A 14,167-nucleotide genomic window follows, 5' to 3' on the forward strand; every position below is an offset into this window, starting at 1 on the left:
GTTGCAACAGAGGCTTTTATATCGTCATATGTGAACTTCAGCCCTTGCAGCATTGTTGATAGGCCTCTCCTTCCCTGATCTCTTTGGAGAAGGTTCCAAGATGAGAATCAGAGAGGAGAAGCCCTTCTCAAACAAAGAAAATTATGTGATTTTATTCTCAGACGTACCAAGGATCCTAAATGGAAAAGGAGTGGCTTAAGGATTCAATTTTGCAATCCACTGGATAAGGCACTGCTCTTATTGACCTAACTACGAGATTACTCAGCACCTCATACCACTGAATTCTCCTGCCGGTTTAGTCTTCAGCTCTTTGGAGCAGATCCATAAACTCTCCTCCTTATTTCAAAATGTTACAACAGGATGTAATTAAGTACAATTAACAAGGAGGTCAAACGGTCATCTGATAAACACTGGCCCAAACAGGCAGCTTGAAAGGTCAGGGCTGCTAAAGCTACATAGTACTGATGGGAAAGAATATTATGATTTAAGGGGGAAAAAATCCCAATGGCTAAAACTGAAGAGATTTACATGCTTTCTATATTACATACACAAAGCCATGCACACAGACTGATATGCATGCACACATGCCTCGGAGAGGCACAAATCTGTGTTCTGAGAACAAGAGCTCTCTCCATCACACCAGATCTCAAATCTCTGTTTTGGTGCTTTAATTCCAGTGTTTCTTTTTATTTTTCATTATTTTATAAAACTGCCTGTTTTAAGAACAGTGAATAGAATTGTTGCCCTTATAGAAAGGATTTTTTTAGCCCTTTCTAGAATAACACTTCAGATCACCATGAGGAAACGCAAGGTGTTGCGAGTCTCTTAGGAGTGAGGTATTTTACAGCGCGCACAGCCAGAGTAAAAAGAGGTTTCACAACAAGAAAAGTATTCCAGTACTCTGCAAGGTCAAAGAACAGGAGTGCACAGAAGTGAAAATGAACACAGATGTATTTGCCCATCATTTTATGGATTGGAAAGCAGAGGCACTCTGTTTTTATTCTCTATCTGAGGCTCTTTAGGTTTCTCCTATTTGGCTGCTCAGACTTTTCACTCTCCAACTTTCAGGTTTAGGCTAGGCTGGGGCCAGGACAGACTCACTGCAAAACATTTGCACATATTTCAAGGTAACCTGGTCAGGAGTAGCAGATTAACCTTTGGGGTCACTAGCAAGTTATGACTTGTAGTTATTGACAGATACCCCAGCTGAGGTAACCTTGGGAACAACCTTCCCAAAGCTATGCTCCTGCTGGATCTCAGCCATCATAAATCACCACAAAGACTACAGCTGTCATGGGGTTGTACACTGGGCTTGCTTTTGCTCCCATGGCTTTATCATCCACACTACTGTTCGCCCACTCTTTTGAGTTCTCAACTGACAATTTTCCAAACCATAGCACTAGAATCCCATGGCTCCAGGCACCAGGTGCCATCAGGGGCCATCTGCCCACTGCTCCAAAATCAGACTCACAAATCATTCCGTGTCCCTGTTATTTCGTCTTCTGTAGTCTAGGTTTGCCAGGACAGAATTTAGCACCTCTACCCCCAAAACTGATGCTATACATATCATAAAAGTCCCACGCAGTATCTTTTTGAAATTATTTTGCAGTACGTTGTAGTTGAACACCCCACCTATATTTTCCCCTCACTTTAAAAAAATGAATGTTTTAAATAGATATGCCTAGGCAAATTTTTATTAATTTCTAATAATTCCTCTGGATTATGGGTACAGCTTTTCCAGATAATATGAGTATAGCTTCATTAATTTGACTACAATCAAATACATGAGAATTAGAACAAAAATAATTTCATTTAACTGACACAGTCTACAAAGGGGTAGAATTACAGAATCATGGAGGTTGGAAAAGACCCTGAGATTATCATAGGGTCTGAAAGGGTAATATTACTAAGAAGTCAGATAAAGATAAACCTAAGCGAAATTTCAGCTATTCAAATTCCTAACTCCTCCTGATTCTCCTCCAAAAAGAGAATTAGGTGGAATTTTGCTTCTGCAAAGCCACTGGTTATCACCTAGGGATATATATCATGTACTAGCTGTCCTGATTAGTTTTCTAGGCTCTGACTCATTAATAATTGTTGTCTCAGTTTTCCCTGAATTACAGTGGAAAAAAAAGTAAAGCCACATTTTGGCAAGGTACCACACATGCCATTGAGTTGTATAATAGCAGTCGATAAAGCCAAGTTCTTGATCTATTGCACCGGAGCAGTTGCTCAAAAATTGTTGGGAACTCAACATTTAAATTCACCTTTTGGAGCATCTCTCAATAACAGTGGGAAGTTTCTGAGTGGAGAGCCGAGCTGTGAACCACTCCTTTTCTACTTGTTTTACAGTAATTTTTTTGCATAGAAACAAATTCATTATTCAGTACAAAACACAAACCAGCTCCTGCTTGCTGTACCCCACCCACAAACTTAAATAATGTAGTTGTCAGGGTTGACAAGTTCTGCCTGCTGTAGCATTTCTGTGTTTTATAGGAAATTTTAACCAGGGGTGTTATTTTAAGAGATGAGCAAATGGGGAAACCCCATGGCCTAGCCAATAAAATATGAACTTTAGGTGCAATGGAGCACTCATAAATATGACTCAGAACAAGGGGATTCATTGTTTCTCCCGACCCCTTTTAGCTGCTCCTCTGATCTCAACCTCTCTGTGTGCGTCATGGCAGCCCTCATCCTTTAACCTGCGGTTTTTAAAAGCTAGCTTCTTGGTTATTTATGGCTGCAAATGTTAGTAGCCCGTCTGTGTACTCCCTGCACACACATACTGAAGGGTGGGGGGAGCTGCATTTTATTTTGCAAGGATGAAAAGTTTTGCCCGGGGAGCCAAGTGCCTGGGGAGGTTGAGGTAGTTGCTCTGCTGTGAGGGATTGAGAAGAAAACTGCTCCCTTCACCTGCAAGGCTTACTAGGAGAAGAAATCCATACCTGGACTCATTTTCTTTCATTTGCACATTATCTATCTTTGTCATGTTCTTTGCCCTTTCTCTGTCTGCATGCACCTTCTTCTCCCTACCATGATGAACTGCCCTCTACTTTTGTAACTCCACTGGTGTGGGAAATGCTCTCAGTGCTGCAACATCATGCTCCATGTAAGGCACAGAGGAGCGGGACTAACTCTCCCATTAATACCAGTTCCTGCAGAGGCTGTTTCTCTGTTGTGAACCTTTCCCATGCTCAGCAAGTCTGTGACCAGCCCTGCCATTGCCTACTGAGAAGAAGAGGGCTGGCCTTGCTGTCAAGCTTGGCCGGTGCTTTGCCATTTTTCTCTTATGCCTGCTCTCATTCCTTCCCTCTCCATCTCCCGCGCTGTCGCCTAGTCTCACCGCTTCTCAGCCTTTAATCCCTTCTGCAGCCAAATGCCACTGACATAAAATTAAAGTTCAGTGACCCTGCCTAGACAGCGGGGGTTAGAGACAAGGGAAAGGACAAGTAGGAGAGGATGGGGAAAACTGTGGGAAATAATTATAAATTCTGGTAGCAGCCAGAGCTCTCCTGAAGCCCTGGGGAGTCTTTCTTTAGCTGGAAGCTGCAATTGGCACTTCATAAACTGTTCATTCTCAGCTATGTAGAAACACCAGATGACACCTAGAATGATCAGACAGTAATCAATCAATTTTCTGCAAAACTATATTAGGTAGTGGGCCTATGAAAGCAAGCTGAAAGGAACTGCTGTGGCTAAAACGAGAAGAAAAAGGAACTGCCCGCGTCGTAATTACCTCCATAACTCAGGCAGTAAGTAGGCAGGTAGCCATGGTAAAATTCTTTGCATAATTTAACATTAGGAGAAAATAATAACAGGAGCAATAAGTGTGGGAGATCAGGGAGATCATGTATGTGCCAAAGCTGTCCTGTTATCTAAGCAAACAAACCAGGGTTTAGGAAGAGAACCAAGAGGCTCTCCATCCAGTCCATGGCAGGGGGGGGCTCCACAAGCCTCCCTCTTTCTCTTTCATGGCTAGCCAGAGTCACTCCAAGATTGTGTTTTCCTGGGAAAATTATGTACTGTACAATACATACAATCCCCACAACCCCACCCAAAGTCTGTGTTTAGTCTGGAAAGGAACATTTTCTAAAGAAGAAGCGGAACTGGGTCAGCCATTCTTCCCAATGGGAAAAATATTAATAATAATATGTATTTATACATATGCATACACATATATAGCTTTTCACCATGCACGTCTAACCATCTGCTAAATCAGTTTCTCTTCAGTTATCTGCAATTTCTTTCAAATCTGTCGGCAATGAAAGTCAGACAGTTTTATACCCCAGTTAATGGAGAGTTTGACATTTTTTTGGCTGGGTAGGTACAATAATTTGCTTGGATTTAAAGTGTTAACTTTGGCAAAAAAATTAATTGACAGTTATAAAAACATTATTTTGTTAGATGATATTTATGGATCACACACAAACCTATTTTGAGGTAGAGCTTTATAGTTCATAAGGTTCATGTAACATGAGATATTTCAAAGGAAATATAAAATATTTCAATATAAAACAACAAATGTAGTATAATTCCAAAAAAGAATACAGAGAATATTTCTTGCTCAAAATCAAAAAGCATCCCTAATAACCTGTGCTGTCATCTCACAAAAAATGGTTAAAACTGCCTAATGAATTGTAAGGATCGGGTGAGGATTTTTAGGGAATGTCATCCCATGGGTAAAGTCCTTTTGTTCTATAAATAAATAAATCTACTTTGCAGAAAGCTGTCTTCATATTTGATTTGATCATAGAAAAATATTTCATCTTTAACAGTTATTTCTAATGCCTGATTTCATACCTAGGTCACAAAAAAATAGTTCAGTTCACTGATTGGGTGATGAAAATTTTATTAAGGGAAAAAAATGTTAGGATTTCGAGATGCCAAGTGAGGTCTATTTTGGTTGAAGATTAAATGAGACCTGCTTGATCTAATTTGCTTAAAAATTCATGTAAAAGAGTGAAAAATGCCATCTTATTAACTTTGGGTTGCCATTCAGAAAAACTTCTCAAAAGTTTTCACATTTTTTTCTCAGTATTGATCCAATTCCACAATTAAAGGCATGGGGTCTATTTGTTATTTAACAAGTTTTATCTCTGTAATAGCATCCCTCTGTTCAAGGCAAGATAATAGCACTATTTCCGCCACTTCAGTTAAGGCTGTGTCAATATTTTCATTAGAAGCCTGCATTCTACGGACTAAAACTGTACCACAGCCAAGAAAATTCACGTAAGGTTTAAAATTAAGACAGCGACATCTGAAATCCAGTGGAAAAAAAAGAAAGTGTGCTCATTCCTAAGCTTTGAAGAGAGAAGTTAATGATCCTGAGGCCTTTTTGCGTGTATCCTTCAAACCCAGCTCCCCTTCCACAGCTCCTGGCATTTTATAGCTTAGCACTCCATGTCCCTCGCTGATGATATGTTAGCTGTGAGTGGAAGGTTGTAGAAACTGAATTAGTTTAATTTAAGAAACCAGCTACTATATACACTCAAGGTCTGATTGCAGTTAGGAATCCTTTCTTTTTCATGTGTAATGAAAATATATTTGTACAGGTATTCGGTGTGGATTGATGTACTGTAGGTTTCTCAAAGCAGTTGTATAAAAGTTGTTCTCTGCCATGTTAGCATTCTCCGATGAGCACAATGGGCTGTAAATCTTGTGAATTTATGTATTTGCGAAGTGATTCAGGTTTTAAAGAAGCACATAACCTTCAAGACAGTGTACAAACTTGGAGTAAAGAAGCTGGAGAGATACGAACAGTACTCTGTGCCTCAAATGGGCAAAATTTCAGTGTCTGATTTAAGAACTGATCACAGCACGTGTGGTTTAAGGATTATTATAATTAAGATTGTGTGTGAAGAAGAAAAGTTGCCTTTCTGTGTTGTATCATTGCCTTCAAAAATCTCCTTAACATTGTATCCTTTAAATTAGCATGTGTAGGTCAAGGTCACAAGTTTTATAGTGATCTTCACATTTGATTTTTGGAATTTAATTTTATATGCTAAGAGAGAAAACACAACAGAAAAGCGTGAAACTTTTATATATTTTTCTCCTATCTTACAGAAACTTCAAACCAATTCATAGTAAAATATGGAGAAAGAAAACAGAGTTGCTTAGCAAATGCAGCAATCTGTTTAGAGAAAAATTTACAGATGTGTTGTAAACACATGAAAATACGGACCATTTGAATTGCATGAGAAGGAACTCTTGAGTACAGTGGATTTAATGATTGCTTTGATGCTAAAGGAAAATTCAGTCCTTGAAATGTTTAAATGTAGTTTATAAAAGTGCTGCTGTTTCTCCCAAGCCTCAGTCATGTACATTTCTTTTTTATTCAATCCTCCTCTTTTGGCGAGAGGTGAAGAGTGGGAACACTAACATTTATCTTAACAAAGTCCTTCCTTAACTAAATTTTGAGTGAGCAGAAAAGCGAGTAGGACTACATGAGTATTATTTGTCTGTTCTCTGAGGAACAGGGTATCCTATATATGTCATTTTGGGAGATCGGCCAAAAAGAAGATGCCAGAACTCTAAACAGTCAGGGCTTTGCAACAGTATAATAAAATATAACAACAGGATAAAAAAACACCCAGTGAGGAAAACAAAGTCCTGAACTTGTAGGTGATATAATCAGATCTTTGAAAACCCCAGTGTATTTAGTGGAGGATTTATTCTTTGACTGCTGGACCAACCCCAGTTAACTCTTCTGTTACACTCATCAATATTTATGGAGAGCTGCCAACGCACACAGTCTTATATAAAATACAGGACAAGACATAGTCTCTGTCTTGTTGTATCTTTCAAGAAAGAAAGAGATGGAAATTCTGGTATAAATTCCAGTATAAAGAGCAGGTGTTTACAATTTTAACTTCAGGAGAAGTAAATGCAGTCTTGTTTTTCTCCCTGGTTGCTTGACAGAATTATAATTGCAGTTCCCTTGATGATTATTTTTTAAATTTGTTTTTTGAAAGTGAGGTATTTGCAACTCTGTCAGGCTGACTTTTATGAAAATTAGCATATAAGTTTCAATTTTTATTCTTTAATATAAAATTATTTGCCTATTTTTTTACTTTACTTTTAAATCTTATTCAGACTTTCCAATCTTATGCTTAATAGTTCCTATCCAACATCTCAGCTACACATTTCTTGTTTTAATATATATGTCTTAAATTATTATAACTGGCTACAACTATATACAGAAGTTTCAATTTAAAATATCATGATGATTAATAAAGCTTTATAATTACACCTTATGTAATTAATGGTGTGCAAGTATGAACATGGTGAATACTATTTCCAGAGCAGATTAATTTGATGCAAGTTGACTGAGGCTTCAAATCTAAAACCAGTTGAGTTATGACTGTGCTGCATCATCATTTATTGATTTTAAGGTACAGTGTTAGCATTCACTTATCACTGCATATTTTTCCCCATTGTACATTAAAGAGCTTGCCCTCATCTGTCATGATCTTATACTGCATAAATCATATAAAATGGTTACCCGCTTCCATGATTTATTTCATTTTTATGTTAATTATACTGAAACATAGGATTGTTTAATAAAAATGTTGAACCTAATCTGTATTGGTCGTCAATATTTCTTACGCATGTTACGCGGTGGAATGTGTGATAAACCACAATATCCAACACGTATGGAAGGGCATTTAAAGTGAATTGGGATTTAAACTCACTTATTGCTGAGACACATTTTAATTTTACAGAGGCCAAACAAAACCTGGTATTTACACAGTATTTTTTTATAAGTTAATGGTGTCTATTAATCATAATCACTAGAAAAATAAAGCATCTCACCCCCAGTTTTCACAGTTTAGAAACGTAAGATACGCTTTAGCCTCTCAAAATGACTTTCTTAAGGCAACACTGGCTTCCCAACAAAATGAGACAAATATCAGAAACTTCCCAGTCAAGGTAAGACACTCCATGGAAACTTGCGTTCTTCCAGAGACGGTTTTTGTCTGGGGAAGCACAGGAGGATCAGGCTCGGACATATCTGACACTGAGCCTTCAAAGGCTTCTACTCATGCACTGCAAGAAGTCCTCTTGAAATCAAAGACATTTTGCAAAAACAAAGGCTAGGTCCCACGTAAATAGTCCTCAGGGCCATTGATGAAATGGTCTGTGATATATTCACTAAGGGTATTTCTCAGGACACACAAGGAAAATTTTTGCGGGATCAGGGCCTTGACTAAAGCTGAGGAGATCAGAGGTTTTCTTATTTCCTTTATAACATTGCCATTTTAAATTCAGCTGTCTCCAGATACTCGGGGTAAATCAAGGCAAACAACGATAACTTAAAAGTAATACACAGATAATATGCAACTCTTTCTTAAGGAAGAGGAACACACTTTTAAAAAACAGAGATTTCATTTTTTCCTAGTCTGCTATTTCAGGAGCAAGAGCAACAAGTAAATGTATTTAGAGTTGTGGACATATGTTACTCTTAAGTAAAAAGATCTCAGAATTGAACACCTCCTGATTGGCCAAATAATTAATGAAAAGCAATTTTATTATTACGACAACTAAACTCTAGGGTGTCATTTTCCTAGAAGTTCTTGTTATTGAAGATTTTAGTGTTTGGAAACATTTTTAATCCTGTAGCAAGCATTAATGACCTGGTAGACATGAAAGGTACAGAACGTGTGTGATAATCTGAAGGTATTCCAGAACATGTGCCGTTGTTTAAAAAGTTTCCACAGAAAGTATTATCCTGGAAAGCAAGAGTTCATCAGATTTTGTACCAGCTTATTGAGAAACTTCAAGTTTTCAGTTAAATCTCATGCTATTCAGATCAAATGAGAAGGGATTTTTTTATCTTGCTTTATGCATTCTGCAGCATTTAAAATACTTATAACAAATACATTTCATGAATTATTTGCAGCTTTCTTAATAAGATTTAAGTTGCCTTCTATTAAAGAAATCTGCAACTGCTTTTTGAACCACAACATAACTGGTAAGCACGTTTATTATACTCAGAAGCCAATATAATTTAGTTTTTATCAGGTTTTGTGTCTGAAATTATATCATTTTCAAAAGCATTCTTTGCTTGCATGCTTCTGGTGTTTAATACTCTACTTGTTATTTAATTTATTTATGACACAGAAAGTAAGAACCATTGCAAGCTCTGAGCACCATGGCAGTATAATAAAATGCAGTCTGTGGTTATTAAATAGAAATAACAAAGAAACAGCAACAGATTATTTAAAATCCAGCCATCCAGCTGAAAAGATAATAAAACTCTGACTCTTACCAACAGAAAAAAAAAAACCTAAACCACCTAAGAAATCTTTTTTAATTTTTTATAGAAATGGCTTAACTTTTCCCTTTTCCTAACCTTCTAGGCTTTAAAATATTAACAACTGATGTTTGTTCATGTCTGAGCTTTAAGCAAAACAGTGAGGGAAATAGCCAAGCAATAGGCATAAGTGTTTGATTTTTTGAGATTTAAAAAAAAAAGGAGTTAGTTGGCCTAAGGCTAGAATTTTCATTACATCAATGAAAGAAAGAAAACAGAAGCCAGCAGAGGGGAGTTATAGAAACTGACTTTATATAAACAGTGAGAAAAATCTTTTTCCATGGCCACCTACAACGTAGCTACTTTACCATCAGTACTTTTCTTTTACCAGTGACACAGCAGCCCGGGGCCCAATCCTGCCGTTTTAGAACAGGTTACGGTCCGGCCAAGAGGTTTGCCCCTCTCAAGCTCAGGCTAACAGTTTGTCAAAGAGAGCAGAAACAAAAAGTTTTTCCACGTACCTAAATTGACAAAGCTCATGACCATGTCAGCATCATTCAGAAAGTTGGTGTCGTGCAGGCTGGCTAAGGGAGGATTCTGTGTGGTCAGGGGGGTCATGCGAGATAATTGTATTCTCCGTGAATATCCATTTGGAGAGGCAGGGTATCCTTTCCGTATTCCTCTGCTCTCCCCTGCCATTGATCCCTTTAGTGAATACTCCAGCTCCTCAGTATCCTCTTCATTTGTCATGGCATTATACAGGTCCAGCATGAAGAGGGGTGCAGAAGAAGCCTGCTTTCCTGGTGAAAATGGTCTGGGTCTGTGAGGTAAACCCAGGATAGAGAGAATCTCTCTCTGAATCTCCCTTCTCTCATGGTTCCGCAGCCTCCTGTAAATAAAACTCGAATGGACATGATTGCCTCCTAAACCTCCCTGTGCGTGACCCACCAGAACCCAGCAATTCCAGAGCAAGCCCACGAAAGCTTTGAGTGCAGTTAGGTTCATCTTTGAAAAGAAAAAGAACAAGGAAAAAACAATAAAAAAAAAAAATCTTTTCTCCTACTTGTTCTGAGTTCCTATGAGGTCTGCTTTCCCAGTGGCTGAAAAACAAAATTTACCTATTCTTCATGTCAATGTCATCTCTAAACGTAACATCTTTGGTGATTTCTCTCCCCCCACCCTGTTTAAATATTATGGAATGTGTCAGGTTGCAGTTATTTCTAAGAAAGCTGAAATTCAGACTTCCAATTTTCCACTGTTGTTATCGTTTTTTCTGCATTTATGGAGCAGAAGACCAGTATTTTGTCAGCTGACCTAGGCATTCCTATATAAACCTTAGATAACCAGGTCTTTGGTGGGGAGCTGTATTAGCAAGAGCTGTTCTTCTGACACATTGTAGTTCCCAGAGTTATCTTCCCTCGTTAGAAATTCTGAGTTCTTCGCACACCTTGCGCTCTTCCCAAGATAAAATCCTGAGTCACAGATTTGTCTTGATCTGTACCTTGGTGGTGTAACACATATTTGTCCAGCAGCCTGGTGATAACTTTAACATCTTTTGAATCGCTTGAGTGTAAAGTAATTCTAAAGCATGTACTAATCAAATTAATGTGTTGCCATGAGTTTACTTGCAAAAAAAAACCTTCTGTAAATCCATTCAACCCTTTTCAGCTTCTGAACTGTTATTTCCAACTCTAGCAGGCACAAATATAACAGCTCTCTTCAAGAGAGATCTAAAGACTAATGTAAGCACAACCCTGCTGGGAAAGAAGAGGCTTCTCATTGTAATTTGAAACGGGTATAGCAAAAAAGTCCTTAACCCTTCCCTTGCCAGATGGAGCTTTAAACCTCCCTTCCCCACCCCCCCCCACCCCCATAATTTACAGTAATATACCTAATTTTGGCTATCGGCTGCTTTTTTCCTAACAGCTTACAGAATCAATTTTAACAGTTTTAGGATATATAGATAGCTAAAGGCATGGCGTAATGTGGAAGCTCTTGCGAGTCTCCTTGTGAGTCTCTAGTCTAGTAAACTTGAATAGGAAACTCTCATAACAGACTAAAATAGCATCTCATTAATTCAAGAAATGTTTATATTTTAGGTAAGCTTAGCAAACAAAGGTGACCTTTTTAATAAACTCTGTAGGAAATTTTGTCGGTGAGGCTTGATTCACTCTTTTCTAAAAATGTTGGGAATGCAATCTGAATGAAAACAAATTTATTCAGCAAGCAAGATTTCATGTTGTGCATAGCCAATGGTGTAATTATGGTTATAGTCACAACTTTCATAAACTGTAATTTGCAATGATAATTTATTCAAAGTACATTTTGACTCATAAATCGCTACACTACATTTCCCAGTAAATATCAAAAGCTAAGATTTAATCCCACAACCTATTATTAGGCAGAGAAAGAAACAGCTTAACTGAAGAAATAAGAAATATTAAATAGGTTTTAAAGCTGCTGCCCACAAAGTTAAAGTTCAGCTTAGAATTGCAGGACAGCCAGCAGCTGGTGTTTTCCTCTCACTGAGACAAAATCGCAGTGTTCAATTTCATATTGCTCAGGTTATTGGTGGTCATTTTCTCCACTCCTGTAATTTGCCTTTGGTCTGGAGGAGACTTTCCTTTGATGAAGGGGAGAAAAAAAGGACAAAAAAATGTTAATACATAATGTTGAGGAAAAAACCAGGTATATAGATTGCATCCCGTCGGGTTTTCCCTTACATGACTAGCACCTACTCAGCAAATCACACAGTTCTTGAGTAAACTTGGGAGTGTGACAGCAAGTATAGTCACACCTTAAGAAGCCAGGAACAATTTATCTAGTATATGAAGCACAAACGAGCTTTTCTCATATATTGTGAGTCCTAGTCTATATTTATAGTCTAGTCCAGCTATCATTAAAATATAGCTGATTCTGTCTCATAAATCAGCCCATGTAATAGACAATGCTTCTACTAAGGAAGGATTTATCTCACGCTAGACCTGCTGAATTAACACTAAGATTAATTATGAAGCTATATAGCAAAAGTCCTATTCCCAGCAGAAGTGCTGTCAGAATCAGAACATGCTTTCTTTCCTCACTGAGGTTTTCCCTTAAAATCCATTCCTTATAAGAAAAGTCTTATTTCCTGTTTTTGTTTTGCTTTCACTTGTCCCTCTCAGACGGTTGTAATGATACATGAGAGTTTACCATACATATGTCTTTTCTGAACTTGGCCATCACATCTCCTGCAACACGGTTTATTTCTCTTTTCCAGAAATGTATTTCCTTTTTTTCCCTAAGCATTCATAAAAGCCAGTGGATTGATTGCTCAGAGGATTTAAGTCCTCAGCCTATCTGTATGTCCAGCAATAGAAACTTCTTATATTATCCCACTAGAGTGTCTGGAGTCTTTTCCCACTTAAAAAGCAAAAAATGCCCTCAAGTTTGAGGATGCTTTTATGTTCTAAACAGTTTTCCAGACAGAAACTGAGTAAGAAAATATATAAACTAGTGATCCCATCTTTGATGAAAACAGCTCCTGTTATTTTCAGAGCGAGCCACAACCAAACACGTACCTTAAATACAACGGATTGATTTTACATTAACCTACCCTACACTAAGGCGCCAAATGTCCTTGACTACAACATGAAAATAAAAATAAAAATAGCTTTTATTAATATAAACACAATGTCTTTTTGTAATAAACCTGTGTCCCGTAAACAACCATTGTTAACATGGATATGTTAACATATCCCGCTCTAAAAATGAAAGCCTTTGCTAAAGAAATGAAAGGGATCTGCAATAGCTGATAGGTCCCATTTCATATTTCCAATATGAATCAATTTACTTCTAAAGAAAAAATACCACATATAATTTCAGCATGTCGAGATATTTTATTTGATAATACATAAAAATAGATTGGCATAGATATCTGGATTTAGTTTAGGTTAGGGTTCAGTTTCAAAGTCACCTTTGATCTAGGTTTCAAGTTTTACAACAAAAAATTATTCCGAGCTGTTTGCATAATATTGAAACATAAAACAAATGCCATGTTCACGCCATTTTTAGATGCACTCAAATCTAAATAATAGTTGAGGTCAGTGTAAAGTATTGACCCAAAATCAAAACCAGAGATTTGAACATGATGCCCCAGAGATTCCAGTTTTACCCTGCATCTAAAACTGAGATTTTGAAATATAAAACCTACACACAGATAGACCTTCTTACTTCCCCAGATGTTCAACCTGGAAACAACATGAGAAATCACCTGACCAGCCCTTATCCAGTCCTTTAAAAAAAAAAAACCAACTAAGATGACTCCAGAATTGAGCTCCCATTAGGGACAGATATCTGATAGAGGGGGATGTAACCAGTGGAGCACCTGGAGAGTAGGACCTCGGGGGCTGGAGAGCAGCCGAGTCCTGTGCAGGCACCCCTGGCAGCACCAGATAGGAAGCAGTTGCATGAATTTCTTAAACAATGTGGCATATGTGTACATGATGAGTGAATTCAGAGCTCATTACGTTTCTACTAACTTAAACAATGTTAGAGCAAATATCATAAGGGAAGTAATGAAACCCGGGTATCCAGCTCTTGCCAATCTCAGATTCTAATGGATCACAACACTGCAATGGTGAAAAAATTTATAACTACCCAGCAGGTCGCTGCAATCATTGAGGGTGCATTTTTTTTTCTATGGGCAATGCTCAAAAATATATAAATATCAAAAATACATAAAATCAATGGATGGTTACTGAATGCAGAATCCCTCTGGGTTCTCAATATCACATCAACTGAGAGTGATTTTCCACAGCAACGGTTCTCTGTAACTGTCTGACAAAATAGACTAAAATGCAGACCCTCTCCAAGATGTCTGCAGTCTAAATCTGAAACTTACGCATGCACACTGAATGATTCTGCTGGCTCTTT

The 14,167-nt window shown here is 37.8% G+C and overlaps 1 protein-coding gene across 2 annotated transcripts in view; it reads right to left on the reverse strand.

Annotated features, from left to right (window-relative positions):
• Nucleotides 1-10,258, reverse strand: part of BMP5 (bone morphogenetic protein 5) — a 58,914-nt gene extending 48,656 nt beyond the window's left edge. For both annotated transcript variants that reach the window (XM_035894166.1, XM_009638785.2), the window contains exon 1: nt 9,775-10,258. In XM_035894166.1, the coding sequence (XP_035750059.1) occupies nt 9,775-10,258 (484 nt within the window). The remainder of the gene's footprint in view (nt 1-9,774) is intronic.
• Between the last annotated feature and the right edge of the window lie 3,909 nt (nt 10,259-14,167).

This window comes from Egretta garzetta, unplaced genomic scaffold (assembly GCF_000687185.1).
Source record: "Egretta garzetta isolate BGI_Z169 unplaced genomic scaffold, ASM68718v1 scaffold415, whole genome shotgun sequence".
In the NCBI taxonomy this organism is placed as follows: Eukaryota; Metazoa; Chordata; class Aves; order Pelecaniformes; family Ardeidae; genus Egretta; species Egretta garzetta.